The sequence below is a fragment of the Bos javanicus genome, chromosome 2 (assembly GCF_032452875.1).
Source record: "Bos javanicus breed banteng chromosome 2, ARS-OSU_banteng_1.0, whole genome shotgun sequence".
NCBI lineage: Eukaryota > Metazoa > Chordata > Mammalia > Artiodactyla > Bovidae > Bos > Bos javanicus.
Window position 1 is genome coordinate 115,602,108 of NC_083869.1, and position 21,702 is coordinate 115,623,809.

The following is a 21,702-nucleotide window of genomic DNA, read 5'->3' on the forward strand; positions in this document are numbered from 1 at the left end:
TATAACTATCTTTGGGCTACTAGTAAAGCTAGAGTAATAAGCTGAGAAAGTAGATAACTATGACAACCAATATAACTCACTAGGAAGTGCTAAAATAAGATTTAATATCACTTCATATTTTACCTTAAATATTAAATTGGTTTCTGAACTTAAGAACTAAGAACTCTTCCCCTTCAATGCTAAGATACTAGTACTTAATACGTACTTCTAGAATACATCTTTAACAGACACTACGCATGACCAACTGGGTCCAAATGAAATGCTACAACCCACATGAATATAACTAAGTCGCAGTCCTTGCCATGCAGCTCACAACCTCCAGTCATCACTCCCAGAACCCCCCCTTAGAGATAGCAATCAATCTGAAGAGCTAGGAAACCCATTGTTCTATGTGGAATGACATTGCCTTTTTTTTTTTAAGGGGAGAAGGGTAATTCAGGATTTCCAGGACCACCTGGACCTCCAGGGCAAAGTGGACCAAAAGGACCACCTGGTAAAGATATTATTTCCTTCATGTTGCTCTCAGTGAAGAAAGAGTAGCTCGTCAGGAAAGCCGTCATCCTTTTCTGTTCATGCCAATAGGAGTACGTGGAGAGCCTGGCACAGTGAAGATCATCTCCCTTCCAGGAAGCCCAGGCCCACCTGGTTCAGCTGGAGAACCAGGGATGCAAGGAGAACCCGGGCCCCCGGGACCACCAGGAGATCCAGGTGTGGGATCACTAGGAAGTAGTTGAACCAAACTTCTTGTAGGAGATTTGGAAACAAATGATACAACTTCACAGAAAATGTTACACATTATAAGTGTTTGTAATAATCTGCTTTCAGTCAGTTCAGTTCAGTCGCTCAGTTATGTCTTATTCTTTGTAACCCCATGGACTGCAGCATGCCAGGCCTCCCTGTCCATCACCAACTCCCGGAGTTTACTCAGGCTCATGTCCATTGAGTTGGTGATGCCATCCGACCATCTCATCCTCTGTCCTCCCCTTCTTCTCCTGCCTTCAATCTTTCCCAGCATCAGGGTCTTTTCAAATGAGTCAGCTCTTCACATCAGGTGGCCAAAGGACTGAGCTTATTTTACTCTAGGCCAGCAAATAAAAGAACTTTTGACCCTATTGACAACTGGTGTTTATAGTATAAAGTTGAGCAAATACACTATAGGGCACTCAGGATTGTTTTTTATTAAGGTAAAAGTATGAAGTCTATCTTCTCTGAAAACTGCCAGTTTTAGAGCTCTATTTCTAAATGACTGCCTGAATAAACCCCAGTTCTATGTAAAATATTTATACCTTTCCAACAATTTGCACGGCACTTGGAAAATTAATAAATGCAAATGTACTTACTATTATGAAATCTTTTAAAATTATTGGTGCATGGAAATTGAACTAACCCCTTTCTATTGGCCTAGCATATTGTAATAGACCCCTGGATGGAATTGTTGTGTTCTAGGTTCAACTGAATCACCTGAGAGATAAGAGAGATTTTATTACTTTGATTAATACAAGGGCATAGTGAATTCTGGAGTAGCATTAATCTAAATGGTAGCACAGTACTAAGATGCTGTATTTCATATACCCCTAGTTTATTTTTTAGTTTTCTTTTCTCCCTTGGGGAGTAGACTGTAGCATGTTGGATGACCAGTTGTCCCAGTCTGCACAGGGATGAGGGTCTCTTCTATTTGTAGGATTTCTGTTACTGACACTGGGGAAGTCTCGGGTAAACTGGGATGGTTGGCCACCTTGCCTTTTATCCTATATGAACCATTCAATACAATGTTGGTTTTTTGCTTTAGGACCCTGTGGGCCAAAAGGTAAACCAGGGGAGGATGGTCCACCAGGAACTCCTGGACCAACTGGAGAAAAAGGCAACAAAGGTTCTAAAGGAGAGCAAGGTAAAAGAAAAAAACAAAACCAGCTGGCTGTTCTTCACTGAGGGAGAGCTATTCTCTGTATATACAGAGAAAGGAGACTTGTTTGAACTTATGAGAACTCTAAATATTTCAGCGTGTGCAGTGCAGAGAAGACTAAGCCAGGGGCAAAACATTCTTTTTGAAGTAGACAATCAAGAGTTATTGGAATATACCATTATTCCTATGTCTTAACTGGGCAAATGTACTCCTGATTTTTAACCTGCAGCTCATAGATCTAATGAAACACCAATTTTATTTTCAGAAAAGCTGATACTGCGTACTTAGTTAATAACATCTACCTCTAAGCGTGGCACCTGATTTTGATACCTACTGTAGAAAGTGATGATCTACTTGTTTAACATTAAGGTTTATAGACTTCAATTAAGAATGGGTTTTACTTATTGGCATGTTGATACACATGCATCTTATGAGATAAGAGCATGGCAGAGTTAATAAAGCACATAGATTGATATAGAATTTGCAAACTATCATACTTATATAATTTTGCTATTGTAAAATAAGTTAAAATCAGTTTTTTAGTATTAATCTAATTTACAACAGAAATATATGAAATGCACATTTTTTTCCAAAGAAGAGAAAAACGGTGGCACCTAAGTTATAGTTGGAAAAATATTACTTTGATATGAATAGAAGAGCAACTTAGTATCATTATTCAGGAAAGCCATCTTCTAACTATGCCATTCTTGAATACAATTTAACAACTCATGTGTGTGTCCTGAAAAGGGGCCTCTTTTAAGTACTTCAGTCTGAACATAAGCTTATATGTGTCAATTTGATATGCCTGAATCGAAGTCTACCTTCTGCAAAAGTTTCAAAAGCACCCTTCTAGAAAATATCTAAATGTCCAAATCTTAGTTTTTAGGATTGAGTATTTGTTAAAGTAAGAAAAAATTATAAATGTGATTTCCCAATTCATTGACATATGCCCAGATCTACTATGACACAATTGTATAAAGATTAGAGATTTGTCTTTAAAAATTCAAATATAATGCTGCTGCTAAGTCACTTTGGTCGTGTCCGACTCTGTGCGACCCCAAAGACGGCAGCCCACCAGGCTCCCCCATCCCTGGGATTCTCCAGGCAAGAACACTGGAGTGGGTGCCATTTCCTTCTCCAATGCATGAAAGTGAAAAGTGAAAGTGAAGTCGCTCAGCTAGCTAATAATAATAATTGCATAATTGCTTATGATTTAGTACTGTCCTGAGTGCACTTTAAGACACTATTAATCATTCGATTTTCGTCAAAGTGTGTTTTTCAAAGTGGTAAAAGCAAAACTCCTATTAATAATTATATGAATTTAAAAACTTTGCTGGCCACATCTGGCTTTCAAAATGGGGCCATAGCAAGATTGAGGATACTACAAAACAAACTGTTGAGAATTACTAGCAAGTAGACAGAGATGGTCTTGATACCAGGCACCACAGGGCAACATAGAGATGAAGAACTGATCTCAAAAAACCCATCATCAGATATACACAAATATTTATAACAATAGGCATTTGTAATAAAATAGTCAACATTTAATAAAGTTCTTTGGCCATTTTATAAACCATACTTGTTTAGGACTCCTTTCTACAGTTGAGGCTTAATAAATATATATAAATATTTGAATTAGTATTTTGGATAAACAAGTTTGAGGTTTTGTTTGTGTTGCCACATGTATAGTGTGTTTTCTAAAGGACCACCTGGATCCGATGGCCTGCCAGGCTTGAAGGGGAAACCTGGAGACACTGGACCACCTGCAGCAGGGGCAGTGATGAGGGGCTTTGTCTTTACCCGTCACAGCCAGACCACAGCGATTCCCTCCTGTCCAGAAGGGACAGAGCCGCTCTATAGTGGGTTTTCTCTTCTCTTTGTACAAGGAAATGAACAAGCCCATGGACAGGACCTGGGTAATGCCTCTGTTTAATTTCTATCCACTTCGTTCCATATACAGACAGTACATTTTTATGGCATGGGGTACTTCCCTCTGAAGTTAAGTATAAACAACCTGAGTATCTTTAGCACTTTTTTTTAATTTTGTTTTTTAATTTTTACAATGTTGTGTTGGTTTCTGCCATCCAACAATGCGAAGCAGCCAGAATTATATACCTATCTCCTGCCTCCTTCCCCTCCCCCCAGCCCATCTTTCCAGGTCACCATAGAGCACGGCTACACAGCAGTTTCTCAGCAGCTATCCATCTTACACCTGATAGTATATATCTGCACTGATGCTGCTTTCTCCATCAATCCCACTCTCTCCCTCCCCTACTGTATCCACAAGTCTCTACATCCGTGTCTCCATTCCTTCCCTGCAAATAAGTTCAACAATACTTTTTAAAGAGAGTACATAAGACATTGCCCTCATGTCTAATATTCATTCTGGATTGTAAGCTCTAGAAGGAGCCAATCTAGTTGGTCTTATTCAACAAAAACAACTTTTGCTTAAATAACCTGTCTGCTGTTCAGGCTTAAAAGTAAAATCTGTTCCAAAGCTTGGCCTGGTTATTGGCCATCACATACATATGAAGAACTGGGGATACTTTGAAGCAAAAACATTTTCTCAAAGACCTCCGCTAGTCCTCAAGTTCTAGATGATTAGAAAGGGCCCTGGAAAGTGTTAAAGGTGGAAGAAGGAAGGAGGATTTATGTCCCTATTGGATCTTTAATTCCTATCAGTATTAAAACTTTTCAATCACACATTTTGCAAATAGCTCTTTTGTGTTGTTTTTCTCCAGTTTTTGCCACATGTTATGTTTTAATTAGCTTCTATCTAGTAATGATAATCAAAATAATTGGAATTCACTGAAAGTGATACTCAGTCTGATGTTTTATTAGGAACACTTGGCAGCTGCCTGCAGCGATTTACCACAATGCCATTCTTATTCTGCAATATCAACGATGTATGTAATTTTGCATCTCGAAACGACTATTCATACTGGCTGTCAACACCAGCTATGATACCAATGGACATGGCTCCAATTACTGGCAGGGCCCTGGAGCCTTATATTAGCAGGTAAAATCCCAGTCCCTTAGTTTCATGATGGCAACAGGTGAATCACTTCCTTTGCCACAGAATGCAAGGCAGCACGCCGTGGTACAGAAAGTGCTGACGCGCCCGTATTTTTTGTTTTATGTTACAGATGTACAGTCTGTGAAGGTCCTGCAATTGCCATAGCTGTTCACAGCCAAACCACTGATATCCCTCCCTGTCCTGCTGGCTGGATTTCTCTCTGGAAAGGCTTTTCTTTCATCATGGTAAGGAGAAAAGGAACAGTACATTCATAGTAAACATTATCCATGGAATCTTATGTGGTCTCCAGGAATGATATTGTTAGACATCAGTATGCACAATCTGCTGTGAATATTTGCTTGAAAATCTGAAAATATGCTTTAAGTTTGTTTTTGTAAATAATAGAGCATTTAAAAAAACAGACTTCTCAGAAAGAGATTACCCACATATTCTAAGACCCTTTGAAGTTCCTATGAAGATGGGAACTAAAAGAGAAATAGCCTTTTAAAGAAAAATTCTCCAGATGCAAGTACTAAATGAAGAAATCTATGGATTGACATTTGTGATTTTGATACCTGCACAGATGTGGTTGGTGATTATTCATATTTTGTGTAACATCATTTATGATACCTTATTCTCCCTTGTTTACTCAATCACTAATCAACAAATATTTATTGAATGCCTTTCTGTGCTATGACCATTCTAGGCACTAGGATACCAGCAGTGAACCAAAGTTCCTGCTCTCATGGAGTTTCTTTCATAGTGCTAGACATGTAAGTGAGACGACAACTTAACAATAGTAGTACATAGTGAGTTCAGATGGTGAGCAGTCCTATGGAGAAAATAAAGCAAGATAAGAGGAGAGACTGATAGGGATGAGGTCAAGGAAAGCTTTTTGGAGCAGGCCCCTGAATGACAAAAAAAGAACATGTCAGACCTGGGCGGAAAAAGCATTCTAGGCAAAATAAACAGCTTTTAGATTATTTTCGATGATTGTGCTTCAACTTGGAAGGCACCTGGAGTGTTATAGTAAATTTGGGTAAATAAGCACAAGAAGTTCAATTCATGCTTGCTTTTTTTTGTCTTCTATTACCAAAAAAAAAAAAAAAGTGGAGCATTGAAAATGTGAGCACTATGCACAGAATTCTTATTTGGATCTTTTTCTTGTGATAGTTCACAAGTGCTGGTTCGGAGGGTGCTGGGCAAGCACTCGCATCCCCCGGCTCCTGCCTGGAAGAATTCCGAGCCAGTCCATTTATAGAATGTCACGGAAGAGGAACATGTAACTACTATTCAAACTCCTACAGTTTCTGGTTGGCTTCATTAGACCCCAAAAGAATGTTCAGGTAACTATTCAAAGTTAAGTTTAATCTGATGACTCAACTGCGTAACTTTTCAAAGGTTGCCTGGGTTAGATTTTCATTCCCTGTGTGCTGATGTACTTACATTAAAAAAAAAAATCTCCCTGTGCCAATAGAATCCTGTTTAGCTTGGCACTGTCAGTGTACAAGAGGTCTAGAGTCAACAAGTAGCCCTGGTTTGTGATACTGTACCAATAAAGACCAAAAAATATTATTTTTGTCATCATTAAAAAGATTTAATATTGATATATGAATTTATAGACTACTGAATAAACTACTAAAGTGAAGGTGTTAGTTGATCAGTCATGTCTGACTCTTTGCGACTCCATGGACTGTAGCCCATGGACTGTGGCTCTTCTGTCCATGGAATTTTCCAGGCAAGAATACTGGAGTGGGTTGCCATTTCCTTCTCCAGTGGATCTTCCCAACGCAGGGATTGAACCTGGGTCTCTTGCATTACAGGCAGATTCTTTACTGTCTGAGCCACAAGTGGGCTCAAAAATGGAGAAGGCAATGGCAACCCACTCCAGTACTCTTGCCTGGGAAATCCCATGACGGAGGGGCCTGGTAGGCTGCAGTCCATGGGGTCGCTAAGAGTTGGACACGACTGAGCGACTTCACTTTCACTTTTCACTTTCATGCATTGGAGAAGGAAATGGCAACCCACTCCAGTGTTCTTGCCTGGAGAATCCCAGGGACGGGGGAGCCTGGTGGGCTGCCATCTATGGGGTCGCACAGAGTCGGACACGACTGACGTCACTTAGCAGCAGCAGGGCTCAAAAAAAAAAAAAAACCACAAAAACTATTACATGATCTACTAATTTTAATTTATCGTGTTGGAAGACTTTTGAGTATTACAGAGAATTAAAAGGGTAGGAGTATTTCTTCAGGAAAAAAAAGATCTGTAAGTTTGCATTTGTAAGTTACTGCTAAATACAACTAAAATGATAAAGTGTTGACATATATATCTTTTCATAAACATACCTCCCTGAAATAAAGTTTAGGTGAGCTACCATATTTATTAACAAAACTCAGACCCAGGATGTATTTCCCTTTTATCTGTACATTGATGAGATTTTTGGTGTTTTTTTGCTTTTGTTTTTTATTTCAGAAAACCTATTCCATCAACTGTGAAAGCTGGGGAGTTAGAAAACATAATAAGTCGCTGTCAAGTGTGCATGAAGAGGAGACCATGAAGAAATAAAAAATAAAACTGTTACTTTTCATCCTAAATAACTAAGTAATATTGCAGAACATGCACTTATTTAAGTATCTTTCTCGCTTGGAACAGCAGTACAAAGTTTCTATTTGTTTCCCCACACAACAAAGCCTTCTTTTAAGTTAGTTCTGTGATACTGGTCTCTAAATATGTACTGTATCAAAGTTCCCTAATGCAAAGCACTAAGCTTTTCACAAAGTATCACCAAAATCTTATATTCCACTTTTATCCAATGCACTAAGTAAATGGCGATTGTATAAAGTTTGATACTACAAGTGAAGAGCTATTTGGTCCACTGGATTCCCAGGATTCACCCCCTTTCTATTCCAGTCTTGGAGACTCAGGGAGGCTAATTCTGTTTTAGATTGCCTGATCACCCGCTTCCCAAAGCTTTAGACCCTGGGTAGGGAAGGGGATGAAATGGGATATTAGAGCATCATGAATAAACTGGACTTTCAAACCTGGTGAGTAATCTAAGACCTAAGGGAACCAGAATTGAATTGAGGCTCATGGATTGTCTAGTGCTTTTTCAAACACACCCAAGACTAAGGCCAGAAGGGGATTGCCCTGAATGGAATAATAATAGCCTTGGAAATACTGTATGGTTTTGATTTACATTTTTTAAAAGACATTTTTGTTTGTCCATTGAATTCATTTCACTACAGCAATATAGCTTGCTTATATTCAAATAGATATAATTTTTACCCTTAGTAAATTAACTACACCCACACAAATAACAAATTCCTTGATATGCACTTTATCCCCATCCCTATAAATGTTGGTGCATACCTTATAAACTAGCAGTTCAGCAACCCATGGAATAACTGAAGGCATTTGTTGGCTAATCAGGCTCAAAATATTTTTCATTTGCTCTAAATATTCCATTTAACCTGGGTGTTCAGAGATGTATTCTCTTGTTAACTACATAATTCTTCCTTTGTTAACGACATGTTTTTGATATTACATATTCTTAAACCATTTGAAGAGTCCATTGTGTAAAAATTTTGATGTACAAATTGTATAGATTGGTGGTTGTATGTCTTAAAACTTGCTTTTCAGTGTGTTGATACATTCCCAAGTTTACCTAATTCAACTTAAGATTTTATTCAACACCAAGTCATATCCCAGGCACTGCACTAAATTATAGACACTAAGGGGATGAAAAGAGACTTGTTTCTGATCCAATATCTCAGAGAAGGTAGCTTACTGTTTCTGTTAAGAGTTCTACATGTCTGAGTTATTTTTCCTCCTTTTTTCCCTTTGTTCTTATATTTCATCAGAATAATTCAGCAGGCCTCAATAAAGGCTCAAAAATAATATTTATGCCCAGGGAAAGCCCAGGACATCTAGCTTCTCCTAGGCATTACAGAAGTCAAGGTGTGAAAATGTTAAGAAAATGAAAATCTACAAAACCTTAAAGACCATTTATACTTGATAGTAGCACTATTTGATTAATCTCAGAGGCCAGATGTTCAGAGATAAAGCTCTGCAGATGCTTCTTAATCCACCAAGGTGGAGTTGGTGGTGCTGATATTTAAATTCAGGTTATTGCTTCGACCTCAGTTGCTTTGTAAATGAAGGTGTGACCCCAGAGGAAAGCACACAGTGTGACCTTGGTTGGCATCCCTCATTGCTCATGTGACTGCTGTCAAATGATTTTTACATTTAAGCTGAGAAGTGCATTTTACTTAGATTATTTGCTTAGACTCATCTTATACTAAGACTTTTTTTTTTTCTCTAAAAATATCCAACTTTCTTAATTGTACCATAATGGCATAGGGCTTAGCTGATCTACACAAACCCTCTGTAGGTCAGCAATTCTCAAAATGTGGTCCCTGGACCAGCAGCATCAGCAGCATCTGGGTACTTGCCATCAATGCAAATGCTTAGCGTAGACATTTAGAATCAGAAACTCTGGGGGAAAGGCCCAGAAATGCATATTTTAACAAGCTTCTCCAGGTGATTTCTGATTGAGAAGAACTGTTCTAGGCAAACATCCAAGAAACTATTCTACAGACAGTTACCAGTTAAGGCCAACCAATATTACTCCATCCATAGCTCTCTTTAAAGTCCAAAATCACAAGTGACCTCAAGGTCATCTAATTTTACTAGTAAGTTAAAGCCTTATATTGGTGCTAATGGCAAATGACTGGCCTCTGCTTGTCCCCAGGCTCCCTCTTTTCTTGTCCCATTATCAGTGTTTAACTTCTGAGGAAAACAAGTGATGCTAAACATTAGATCCCAATGAAGCCGTATTCAAAGTGGCTCGGTTCCCCTTGTAAGACTGAGCATTGAAACACAGCTCATGAGCATTACTTTCCAGATACCCATCAGTAGTTTATAAAGCTATGAAGATTTAACTTTGTAGATAAAATGTAAATAACTTGTTTCTTTTAAATCTGGGGCTTCAACTTTGGAATTTCACAGTGTGCTGAAATAATGGGTTTCTCAGAGGTGTTTTTGCAAGATAAACATTATTAAATAACTTATTTATAAAAGTATTACAATAATTCTAAATTTGAATTTTATTGCTAATTTAACTTACAAAGATTTTTCTATGCATCCAGTGCAACTTACCGCTACTAAACTTAATTTAATATTTACTCTATAACCAAATGAAATATATTTAAAATATATTGAATATTTTATATTATTATATCTTGACAGAATTACAATGTTGTACTAATATTTCTGTAATTACACCTTAAATATTTTGTTGTTGTATTGTCTAAGAATAAAATTGAAAAATTTATATCTGATCTTATTTTTTTCAAAATATAAACAAATTAATTTGGGGGGATTGTAAAAATAGTATATGTTCACTGTAAAAAATAACAGTAATTATGAAGACTATATAAAAATTGCCATGATCTAACCCCTCACCCCCATCCAAGAAAATTAAGATATTATCATCTCAGACTTTTTTCTTGTTGACATATTTTCAAATCAATAGGTAAGAACTAATCAGTATTTATATGGATTTTTCTACATAAATCAATGAATAGGATGACATTTAGTTTTATTATGGATGTATTATGAACATTTTATTTCATATTTGTCCAATTGTTTCCTCAGGATAAATCTCTAGGAGGAAAACTGCAAAAATCAAAGGAGTTGCAATCTTAGGCCTTTGAGATTATATATATATATATATATATATATATATATATACACACATACACACATGTTCTCCAGAAACACTGCTAGAATTTCTAGTTGCATCAATGCAATGTTATGAAAACTTTTATCTCCTTATGCTTTTACCAATATTGGACATTGCTGTTCTTTCACAGTTTTGCCAGTCTCAATTTACATTTTGCTCATTATCAGCAAGGCTGAACATTTACCACTTTAAATTAGTATTGGGGTTTTTATTTAATATATTTTAATTAATATGTGAGTTTTTTTTTCCTGTGAAAGGCCTAATCATATCTTTATGCATTTCCTATTGAGGTATTTAAGGAGTTTTCATAAATCAAGAGGAAAAGGTATAAATTACAGAAGTTATGGATCTTATATTTTGATGTTTCCCATTTATAATGCACCCTATTCAAGGAAAAATATTCATAAAATTTCAAAGGTAGAGAACTGGTAAAGATGAATGCCTTTAATAGACAAAAATCTGAACTCTCATGGTTAAGGAACTTTTGGGGTGTGTCAAATGACAATAAAGATATCATCATATGAAAACACAGAATGAATGGTGATGCTGGGCAATAATTCTAAGAAAACCAAGAAAATTGTTGCCCAAATATTTAGAAACAGTTTCATAATTGGACCAAAAATTTAATTAGAAAACATTTTGATCAAAAAGTATACTAATGCATTTTAATTAACTTATTTTTACAAGCAGAAGAATGAATGCTGTGTTGAGTTCATTATCTCTACTTATAAGCCTGTTTATAAGAAAGAAAAGTCCTATAGAAATAAAAGTCCTATAGAAATAAAAGTCCTATAGAAAGAAAAGCCTTCATCAGTCTCTAGGGGATTCCTTGTAACTTGTTGACAGGGCACTTGCAGAGCACTTAGTGTGGCTAGTTCACCTCAGTCTTACCCCAGCTCTGCTTACTGGAAACTAAAAGACAACCAAACACAGAACGCAAAGCAACTGACTTTGAATCATCATCGACATCGTTCAGTCAGTCTCGTCTGACTCTCTGCGACCCCAAGGACTGCAGCACGCCAGCCTTCCCTGTCCTTCACTATCTCCTGGAGTTTGCTCACACTCATGTCCATTGAGTCAGTGATGCCATCCAACCACCTCATGTTCTGTTGTCCCCTTCTCCTGCCTTGAATCTTTCCCAGCATCAGGATCTTTTCCAATGAGTCGACTCTTTGCATCAGGTGGCCAAAGTATTGGAGCTTCGGCTTCAGCATCAGTTCTTTCAATGAATAGTAGGGTTGATTTCCTTTAGGATTGATGGGTTTGATCTCCTTGCTGTCCAAGGGACTCTCAAGACTCTTCTCCAGCACCACAGTTCAAAAGCATCATTCTTTAGCACTCAGTTTTCTTTATAGTCCAACTCTCACATCCATACATGACTACTGGAAAAACCCTAACTTTGACTACATGGACCTTTGTTGGCCAACTGATGTTTCTGCTTTTTAATATGCTGTCTAGGTTTGTCACAGCTTTTCTTCCAAGGAGCAAGCGTTTCTTAATTTCATGGCCACAGTCACCATCTGCAGTGATTTTGGAGCCCAAGGGAAAAAAAGTCTCTCACTGTTTCCATTGTTTCCCCATCTATCTGCCATGAAGTGATGGAACCTGATGCCATGATCTTCATTTTTTGAATGTTGAGTTTTAAGCCAGTTTTTTTTTTCACTCTCCTCTTTCACTTTCATCAAGAGGCGCTTTAGTTCGTCTTCACTTTCTGCCATTAAGGGTTGTGTCATCTGCATATCTGAGGTTATTGATATTTCTCCCATTAATCTTGATTCCAGCTTGTGCTTCAGCCAGCCTGGTATTTCACATGATGTACTTTGCATGTAAGTTAAATAAGCAGGGTGACAATATACAGCCTTGATGTATTCCTTTCCCAATTTGGAACCAGTCTGTTGTTCCCTGTCCAGTTCTAACAGTTGCTTCTTGACCTGCATACAGATTTCTCAGGAGGCAGGTAAGGTGGTCTGGTATTCCCATCCCTTAAAGAATTTTCCAGGTTGTTGTGATCCACACAGTCAAAGGCCTTAGTGTAGTCAATGAGGCATTAGTAGATGTTTTTCTGGAATTCTCTTGCTTTTTCTATGATCCGACAGATGTTGGCAATCTGATCTCTGACTCCTGCCTTTTCTAAATCCAGCTTGTGCCTCTGGAAGTTCTCGGTTCACAGACTATTGAAGCCTAGCTTGAAGGATTTTGAGCATTACCTTGCTAGCACGTGAAATGAGTGCAACTGTGTGGTAGTTTGAACATTCTTTGGCATTACCTTTCTTTGGGACTTGAATGAAAACTGACCTTTTCCAATCCTGTGGCCACTGCTGAGTTTTCCAAATTTGCTGGCATACTGAGTGCAGCACTTTCACAGTATCATCTTTTAGGATTTGAAATAGCTTAGCTGGAATTCCATCACTTCCACTAGCTTTGTTCATAGTGGTGCTTCTTAAGGCCCATTTGACTTTGCACTCCAGGACGTCTGACTCTAGGTGACTGATCACACCATTGTGGATATTCAGGTCATTAAGATCTTTTCTGTATAGTTCTTCTGTGTATTCTTGCCACCTCTTCTTAATCTCTTCTGCTTCTGTTAGGTCCATACTGTTTCTGTCCTTTATTGTGCCCATCTTTGCATGAAATATCCCTTGATATCTCTAATTTTCTTGAAGAGATCTCTAGTCTTTCCCATTCTATTGTTTCCCCCTATTTCTTTGCATGTTCACTTAGGAAGGCTTTCTTATTTCCTCACTATTCTTTGGAACTCCGCGTTCAGATGGGCATATCTTTCCTTTTCTCCTTTGCCTTTTGCTTCTCTTCTTTTCTCAGCTATTTGCAAGGCCTCCTCAGACCAGGCTCAATTTAACCATTCAGAGAAATACTACCCTCTCTAGGTTTTTGGAGACTTTAAGGTGTTTCTAAAAATGATAACACTGCTCAAAACCTTTTTAGAACTATTGCTTTGGAATTATCCTTAACTGCAATTTATCAGTCAAATAAGGAAATAGATCTCATTACTTTATACCCAAGACCTACAACATGCTCAATATGGTTGCTCCATGAAAGCAGTGAGATGAGTAAGATATAGACCTTGGTCTCAAACATGGAACTTATCATCTGGTACGATAAAATAAAGCAAATACATAGATAATTATAATATGCAACAGAATGTGACAAATACTGTAAGAGTCAATAGACAATGGTTCATAAGTTGGAGGCCTCATAAAATCACAAAAGTGGATTTTTTAGGTGGTCTTTCAAGGTTAGTTAGAATTTCAAGAAACAGAAGTTGATCAGAGGCAGGATGGCATTATAGGTGGCAGAAATAGATAAAGGTAAGTATCAATAGTTAGAAAAGCATGAACTAATCTCAGAGAACAATCAATGATCAAGACCATATAGATATATATCATTCACACTTGTAGTAAATGGGGTGGCATGGCAGGAGGTGAGGGCCATATTAGAGTTTAGAACACCATGGAGAACTTGTACATCATTGGTTGGTATTAGAGACCCATTGAAGACTTTGAGTCAAAGAGTAGAATGATCATACAGATGGTAACATGGAAGATTCAATATTTCAGAATCACAATCTTCATTTGAAACTTATTTCAGTTTCCTTAGTGGGGAATGGACAGGAGTAAGAACCAAATTGTAAGTACTAAAAAGTAGAAAGATAGTAGTGGAGCAGCAAGACCCTCATTTCTAAAGGTTTTGGTCATAGCTTATTTAGCTTGGCCTCTAAATTCCCCCAAAAGGTTGGCCTGGAATAGATGATCATTCCTAAGATCATCTGCACTTAAAGGATGATTTGTCAGTATTAAAAATGGGCCCAAGAAGGAAATTCTCAGAGGACTTCCTAAGTTGTTTTAAAGAATGGTAACATCTCTAGATGTTATCAACATTCAACATTCAGAAAACTAAGATCATGGCATCCCGTCCCATCACTTCATGACAAATAGATGGGGAAACAGTAGAAACAGTAGCAGACTTTATCTTGGGGGGCTTCAAAATCACTGCCGATGGTGACTGCAGTCATGAAATTAAAAAACGCTTGCTCCTTGGAAGAAAAGCTATGAACAACCTGGACAGCATATTAAAAAGCAGAGACATTACTTTGCCAATGAAGGTCTGTCTAGTCAAAGCTATGGTTTTCCCAGTAGTCATGTATGGATGTGAGAGTTGGACATCTCTCATAAAGAAAGCTGAGCTCCGAAGAATTGATGCTTTTGAACTGTGATGTTGGAGAAGACTCTTGCGAGTCCCTTGGACTGCAAGGAGAGCCAACCAGTCCATCCTAAAGAAAATCAGTCCTGAATATTCATTGGAATGAATATATGAATGGATGGTGAAGCTGAAACTCCAATACTTGGGCCACCTGATGTGAGGAACTGACTCATTTGAAAAGACCCTGATGCTGGAAAGATTGAAGGCAGGAAGACAAGGGAACCACAGAGGATGAGATGGTTGGATGGCATCACCAACTTGATGGACATGAGTTTGAGCAAACTCTGAGAGTTGGTGATAGACAGGGAAGGCTGGCATGCTGCAGTCCATGGGGTCGAAAAGAGTCGGACACAACTGAGTGACTGAACTGGACTGAACATCTCTAGAGTATCTTTAGGTTCTAGAGAAGTACATACTCATGCGTATGTCTTTAGCTGTTAACATCGAAGAATACAAATGTATTCCTTGAATTGGCTTCAGTCCGCCCAGTGTTGACGAACAAGGTATTGACTTTCTCCTAGAAAGTTAGTGGTTATGTGGTTGTCTGCCTGCAGTGCAGGAGACCCCGTTGGATTCCTGGGTGGGGAAGATCCCCTGGAGAAGGAAACGGCAGCCCACTCCAGTATTCTTGCCTGAAAAATCCCATGGATGGAGGAGCCTGGCGGGCTACACAATCCATGGGGTCCCAAAGAGTCGGACACGACTGAGCGACTTCACTTTCACTTTAAATGGTTAGACAGCAAACAGATCTTGGAAACTAAACAGGGCTTCTAACTACTGTTAAACCTAACTTCTTTCCCGAGATCCTTACCTTTAAGGGTTAGTAAAGCAGGTCAGGGTAGGGATCACTGTTAAGGAAGACACAGAGGGCTTGAAAAATCGTCAAAATTGGAGTATAGTGTTTAAGAACCACTTGCAGAGCGGGCGAAATATGCAGATTATTAGGCCTCACACCAGTTCTGATTTTGATGCGGACAGTCCTGAAAACTAATTATTTAACTAGCTACCGAAGGTTTACCTTTTAAACACGAGATGCGGTGGGCGCACTTTGCCCACAACAAAGATGTCGCGGAAGCGCCGTCGTACAGCCGCGCTCCTCTACGTGGGTCTTACGTCCGCCCTTCCTTGCGTCACATGACCACGAACCTGTCTCAACTACAGCTCCCGGAAGGGACCAGTCCCGGGCGTTCTCGCGTCTCTCTCTCTCCCCGCCCGCTGCGGGCGTCTCCGGCCGGTGATTTGCCCGGGCGCCTCCGTGCGCTCGGCCAACGGCCTCTGAGACCGCCCACCCGAGCACCCCGGGAGCCGGCGGGCGGCGGCCCTCGCCGGGGACCCTCCAGCGGGCCCAGGGGTGAGTGCTGACGTCTTCCCGACCCGGGATCCGCGGCCCGAGCCGGATGCGGGGCCTAGCGCTGTGGCCGGTATCCTCCGGCTATGGAGCGACCGGCTGGGCCGGTCCATGGTGCGGTCTTGGCCTTCCCCAGGGGCCTCCCCGCTTCAACCCTGACCTTTCCTCCTTCTCGGGGCGTTGCTCCCCCCTTTAGTGTCTGAGGAAAGCACGGGAGAGCAGCGCACCCTGCTGCAATCGTTCTGGGGCTAACCTTGCCCGCTTTAGTTCTGTGCCTTCGTTAGGTCGAAAAATTGAGTTTTCCATGTAGAAGATAAGTTTCTGGCGTGGGAAACCCTAAGGGCGACCTGAGCTTCAAGCGAGGCTTGAGTGGTAGTCTCCTGTCATGTTCCCAGCCAAGGTCCTGGTACCTTCCCGTATGACCTTGAACCCGACACCTGTCTCTTTGAAAGTCGTTTTTGGTTTGTTTTTCTTTTACTTTGTGTGTGTGGGGAGGCGGGACGTGTTGGAGAAGAAAAGCCTTGTTGGAAGCCCAGGCGCCCCGGGGAGGCCCCTGGTCGCGCCGATCAGGAAGCATCCTTGCTGCAGGTGTGGATGTCGGGAGATGCTCCAGGGTTTCCTTCCAGGAGCTGGAAACTGGAGAAAGCGCGGATTCCCCTTCCGTCAGCGTGTGACCTTCTTCGTCTGCAGGACGAGTTCCCCTTCTGCGGTAGAAGAAAACCACGGGCTGCCTCTTACTAGGGGCATTCTCGAGGGACGAGAACCCTTTCAAAAGTGGTGGCGTCTTTTAGTTGCAGAAGATAAAAAGCCTTAGCGCCTTTGTTTCAAATGTAGAACCAGTTGTATACAGGCCTCTCACCCCACAGAGGGACTTTAACTGAAGGATCTTAAGTGTTTAGATGGAAAAAACATTTCTTTCGGTGTTGATTACATCACCTAATGAGATCCCAAAGGAAAAACCCTTAGGAAAATAGATTCGGAGAGAATTAGAACGATTTTGTTGTACCTTGGAGTCTCTGCCCGTGTAATTAAATTGTGTGTAGGACCTGCTATCTTTTTCTTTTTGGTTGCAAGCACTTGTGAGTTGGTTTTGCTCTTTAGTTTTTTTTCCCAAAGGAAATTGTGTTTTCTATCCCTTCCTGTCTGATAGGGCTACCTCATTTTATGATTACAAAGTTTAGTGGTTACTGTCTTCCTTTTGGTGTTGAAACTTGTTTCCTGTGGATTGATAGCCTTATTTTAAAATTCGTTAACTCGTATTTTTCCAACTTTTCAGTGACTTTTCTTTAAAAATAAAAATGAATCCTGGGTTACTACGCTGTGATTTTCTTATACACCCATTATTTAAGTGTGAAAGTCAGTCATGTCCAATTCTTTGCGACCCCATGGACTATACAGTCCATGGAATTGTCCAGGCCAGAATACTGGAGTGGGTAGCCTTTCCCTTCGCCAGGGGATCTTCCCAACCCAGGAATCGAACCCAGGTCTCCCACGTTGCAGACGTATTCTTTTTAAGTATAGTTGCTTGAAAAGAGAACTGAAATAGGGTGATCAGTATAAAAGCCTTGAACTAGGTCCACACAATAAGTGACAAACAACCTGGCTTTTTTTTTTTTTTTTTTTTTTGGTATTTGGGGAATTATAGAAATCTTTGTAACCACAATCAATTTGACCCAAGTTCTTTCTGTGACTTCCTGGGCTGTGTCTTTCGATCCCAGCATTCTAATACAGAAAATGAGAACATAAAGCTTGATTCATTATGTGCCCAAGTTGGGGACACTTTCTGTCACAGGATACTGGATGTGACTTGATTCTAGGTGGTTTGCGGGTGAGGGTTTTTTTTAAGAGTTACGTTTTACCTGTTTTTGTATGTGTACATTAAAGGATTTTGTCTCTTTAGTTATATCACAGAGACTCATGTACCTAGTAGATTGTAAGTGACAAAACTGGAGTTAATGTCTTAACTCCAGATGAGAAGTTTATTTTCTTTTTTGCCAAAAGATACTACCAAAAATGTCATAGTCTAATGAGAGAGAGAGAGGGGAAAAAATGAGATTTTGATCAAATTTGCTTAAGCAGAAAAGCCAGTAATTAAAACAGTACAATGTTAAATCTTAGTAGGAAAGTTTAATCTACCTTGTAAGTAGCTAAGATTGGCTACAGGAGAATTTGGCTTTTTCTAGAAGTTGTCTTTTCAGTGTCCATCTTTGGTGATTTAAATCCATGATACTTTACAAACTCAGAAAGTCTTGTAAACAAAGATGTTGCTGTAGAATGAAATGTTGAGACCCATGTTATGTAGTAGTGGAAAGTTAATATGAAGGCTGAAATGTAGTGAATGGAGTGAAGAGAACAGCACATTTTGGGGAGATACTGTTCTAGCAATTTGCATCCCTTGTTTATTATTATAAAATTTCAGTTCATAATGTCTTAAGGCTGTACTCCTTTTGAAGTGTCTCTTTCAGTGTTATTTCCAAATACAAGCTTTTACTGTGCTTCAGGTACATGTAAGTATAAGAAGGCTATCTCATTTCTTATTTAGAATGATGCACAGAAATTGATAAGAGGTTACCTCTGGGGACCTGAGTTGTTATATAGCATGGGATCAGTGGGACACTTTATTGTTCTGTATGTTCTTGTGTACTTTGTACCGTGTGCATGTGTTACTGGTTCAAATTAAATACTGAATTAAAGTTATGAATGAAATTAAATACTGAATGAAAGTAGCTGGATGAAAATTTCGCCAGTGCATTTGTTTCTCCTTAATTTGTGTGTGTATATATACACTTACATATACACCTAAGTATTAAGATTCTGTTAAACATATGTATATTTTGTCAGCTAAGTTTTTCTAATTCAAATCAGAAACAGTAGTCTTTTATCTTGTATTAACTAGTGAATGGTTGTAGGGTTCTGTCTCCAGGCCTAAAATTGGTGGTAAGTTTGTTCATTTTTTCTTTATTTATTTTAGTGGTTTTTTTAATGTAAGGCTATGCATCTTTAGTGGCTTTCATCATGCAGAGGATTTCCAGCAATGAATCTCTGATGTCAGTATCATCTAGTTTTTCAGTCAGCTCCTGTTTTTTCTCCCCCAGGGACAAAAGTGGCTCTAAATCCAGCACGTGCATACTGAGGCAAGTTAATGGATTTAATATGAAGCACAGAAGCAGATAATGCCGAACAGCAAGCAGTAATTGGTACACATTTGTGAGTAAAAATTATCTCTTTTGGGTCTGTTGTGTTAGTCTTTAAACCATCTGCATGCCATATCCTTAAAATTCACACGTTTTGGTAAAGAATAAAAGGTGCAAGTTAGCAGTCATAATTAACCAATTGTCAGGGTGTAGCCCCTTAACCAGCCTCTAAGATCTCTCCAAAGCATGTCAGTGACGTGGAGTTTGAGATGTGTGATATGTCTCTGACATGGAGTTTAGGAAATGTCCCCACTGTGACTTAAATTTATACTCCTTGATTTTTTTATTGTCTTTAATTTTTATTGACCTTGACTTAAGTATAATATCTTTCACTGAAAACTTAGTGTAATTTAGTTTTCAAAGTTATTTGCTTTTAAAGAAATCATTACTTATACATCAAATATTAAGTTACTGCAAATACATTTTTCTGCCTTTTACATTATCTTTGTGATTTCTTCATTTGTACTCAGTCTAAAAAAGAAAAGGATCCCCCCCCCCCTTCAGAATATAATACTTAAGAGGAATTTTGTGACAAAATGTTTTCTTCTAATCTGACTTCACATTTGTATATATGTTTGTTTAACTTTTCTTGACCCTGTTTGCAAAATCATAGTATAGTGAGTATGCTTAAAATGGCCCTTGTGATTTTTGAGGTAAAGAACTCTTTTTATGAGAGATTTGAACATTGGTTTTGGTTGAAATCCAAAAATAATTTTAAGTAGATATTTACTTTGATTCGTAGTTTTCATATGAAATGAATTGTTGAAATACTGATTTTTATTCTTTCTTTTTTACAGCTGGAAAAGCAGTGTCCGTGTTGTTATGTACACCTCCAAAAAAGTTCAGATCTGTAGGGGAATTGTTGTGTAAAGTAAACAACTCCAGGGTAGCAGTATTTTAATAGCTTTTATAGACGTGTATTTACTGTATTAAAAATGAGTAAAAGAACAAGCAATGACACATCACTAGGAAGGTCAGTGACATTTTATTCAGTTGAGCTGGTATTATAGGCTTGAGACATAGTGGCTTTAAAGCTGATTGCCCACAGGCTAATCATCTTTTACATCGTGATCAATTTTTTTTTTATCTCGGGCAACTTCCTTTCTGCTGCTTTTCCTTGGAGCATGGATGCTTCTCTAATTTAGAAGATTTTGCAGTGCATATGTTTTGCCTTTCCCTTTGAAGGCATGTCATGTTTTTTTAAATATACATGCAAATATATTCAGTACAAATGATGAATAGTGTGAACCTTTCACACTATGGTCCCTCAAAACGAATGCATACATTAAGGCTTTATTAATGTATATTCTTTATTTGATTTTCAAAATTTCATCTCAGTCATCAGGTATACATTCAGTAAGAGACGTTTTAATTTGTATTTTGTGAAACTCAGGGGGGTTGCTTCTTTTTTAGTAAATTGAGAATTAACATTATTTACCTTCTGAATCTGATTTTCATCATTAAAAAGTTTTATTTTTTCCATGCATGATAGCAGTTTCTAATTTCATTTTTATAAAGTCCTAGCAGCTTCCCTTCAAATAATTCACTAGGAAATTTCTATTTGAGTTTTATTTTCGGCGGTTTTTAGTTATAAGCAGCATGCCTATCTGTTCATGCAGTGAGGAGGAGGAGAGTGTATCTGTGTGCATATTCATGTTGTAGTTATACACAAATTTTAAAAATCTGCTCCTAAGTAATAAACTCAAGGTGCAACTTCAACTAAGTGGGAAGGTATTATGTTGAGAAAAGCGTTTTCTTCAGTCTTGCATTTTTCCTTTGTATGTGTTCAGTACTCACAAACGAGAAGTCTTCTTGTGCTCTTTCTAAAGGTATTGTCTTCTAACTTCACTGCATAGAGAAGACGGGCATTTTAGCACTCACTCACCCCGTCTGTAAATTTTTTGCCCGCAGAGTGAGTGGGGCGGCCTTTCCTTCTCCCACTGCTGCTGAGATGGCGGAAATTAGTCGAATTCAGTATGAAATGGAATACACCGAAGGTATTAGTCAGCGAATGAGGGTCCCAGAAAAATTAAAGGTAGCACCACCAAATGCTGACCTGGAACAAGGATTTCAAGAAGGAGTTTCAAACGCTAGTGTGATTATGCAAGTTCCAGAGAGAATTGTGGTAGCAGGTATTTTATATTTGTTTATAAAGTTGTCTGATAAACCTTTATATTACATGTTTTTATGAAAACTTTTGGAACTTTTCAAAATATTTAGAAAAAGGATTGGGGCCCACTCCAGTATTGTTGCCTGGAAAATTCCGTGGACAGAGGACCC

General features: G+C 38.7%; 2 protein-coding genes across 11 annotated transcripts in view; both read left to right on the plus strand.

Moving 5' to 3' along the window:
* The window catches only part of COL4A3 (collagen type IV alpha 3 chain), a 162,106-nt gene extending 151,855 nt beyond the window's left edge, over positions 1 to 10,251 (plus strand). The window contains exons 45-52 of the mRNA XM_061386688.1: positions 422 to 493; positions 583 to 708; positions 1,790 to 1,888; positions 3,607 to 3,819; positions 4,745 to 4,922; positions 5,050 to 5,164; positions 6,093 to 6,265; positions 7,392 to 10,251. Of these exons, the coding sequence (XP_061242672.1) occupies positions 422 to 493; positions 583 to 708; positions 1,790 to 1,888; positions 3,607 to 3,819; positions 4,745 to 4,922; positions 5,050 to 5,164; positions 6,093 to 6,265; positions 7,392 to 7,476 (1,061 nt within the window). The 3' untranslated portion in view covers positions 7,477 to 10,251. The remainder of the gene's footprint in view (positions 1 to 421; positions 494 to 582; positions 709 to 1,789; positions 1,889 to 3,606; positions 3,820 to 4,744; positions 4,923 to 5,049; positions 5,165 to 6,092; positions 6,266 to 7,391) is intronic.
* Positions 10,252 to 16,049: 5,798 nt separating this feature from the next.
* Positions 16,050 to 21,702, plus strand: part of MFF (mitochondrial fission factor) — a 29,000-nt gene continuing 23,347 nt past the window's right edge. For 2 of the 10 annotated variants that reach the window (XM_061386721.1, XM_061386740.1), the window contains exons 1-4: positions 16,051 to 16,231; positions 19,324 to 19,435; positions 20,220 to 20,395; positions 21,334 to 21,554. In XM_061386721.1, coding sequence (XP_061242705.1) covers positions 20,358 to 20,395; positions 21,334 to 21,554 — 259 coding nt within the window. In that variant the 5' untranslated portion in view covers positions 16,051 to 16,231; positions 19,324 to 19,435; positions 20,220 to 20,357. Of the gene's footprint in view, positions 16,232 to 19,323; positions 19,436 to 20,219; positions 20,396 to 21,333; positions 21,555 to 21,702 lie in introns of all 10 variants that reach the window. The other 8 variants (XM_061386777.1, XM_061386757.1, XM_061386714.1 and 5 more) reach the window with 7 other exon arrangements.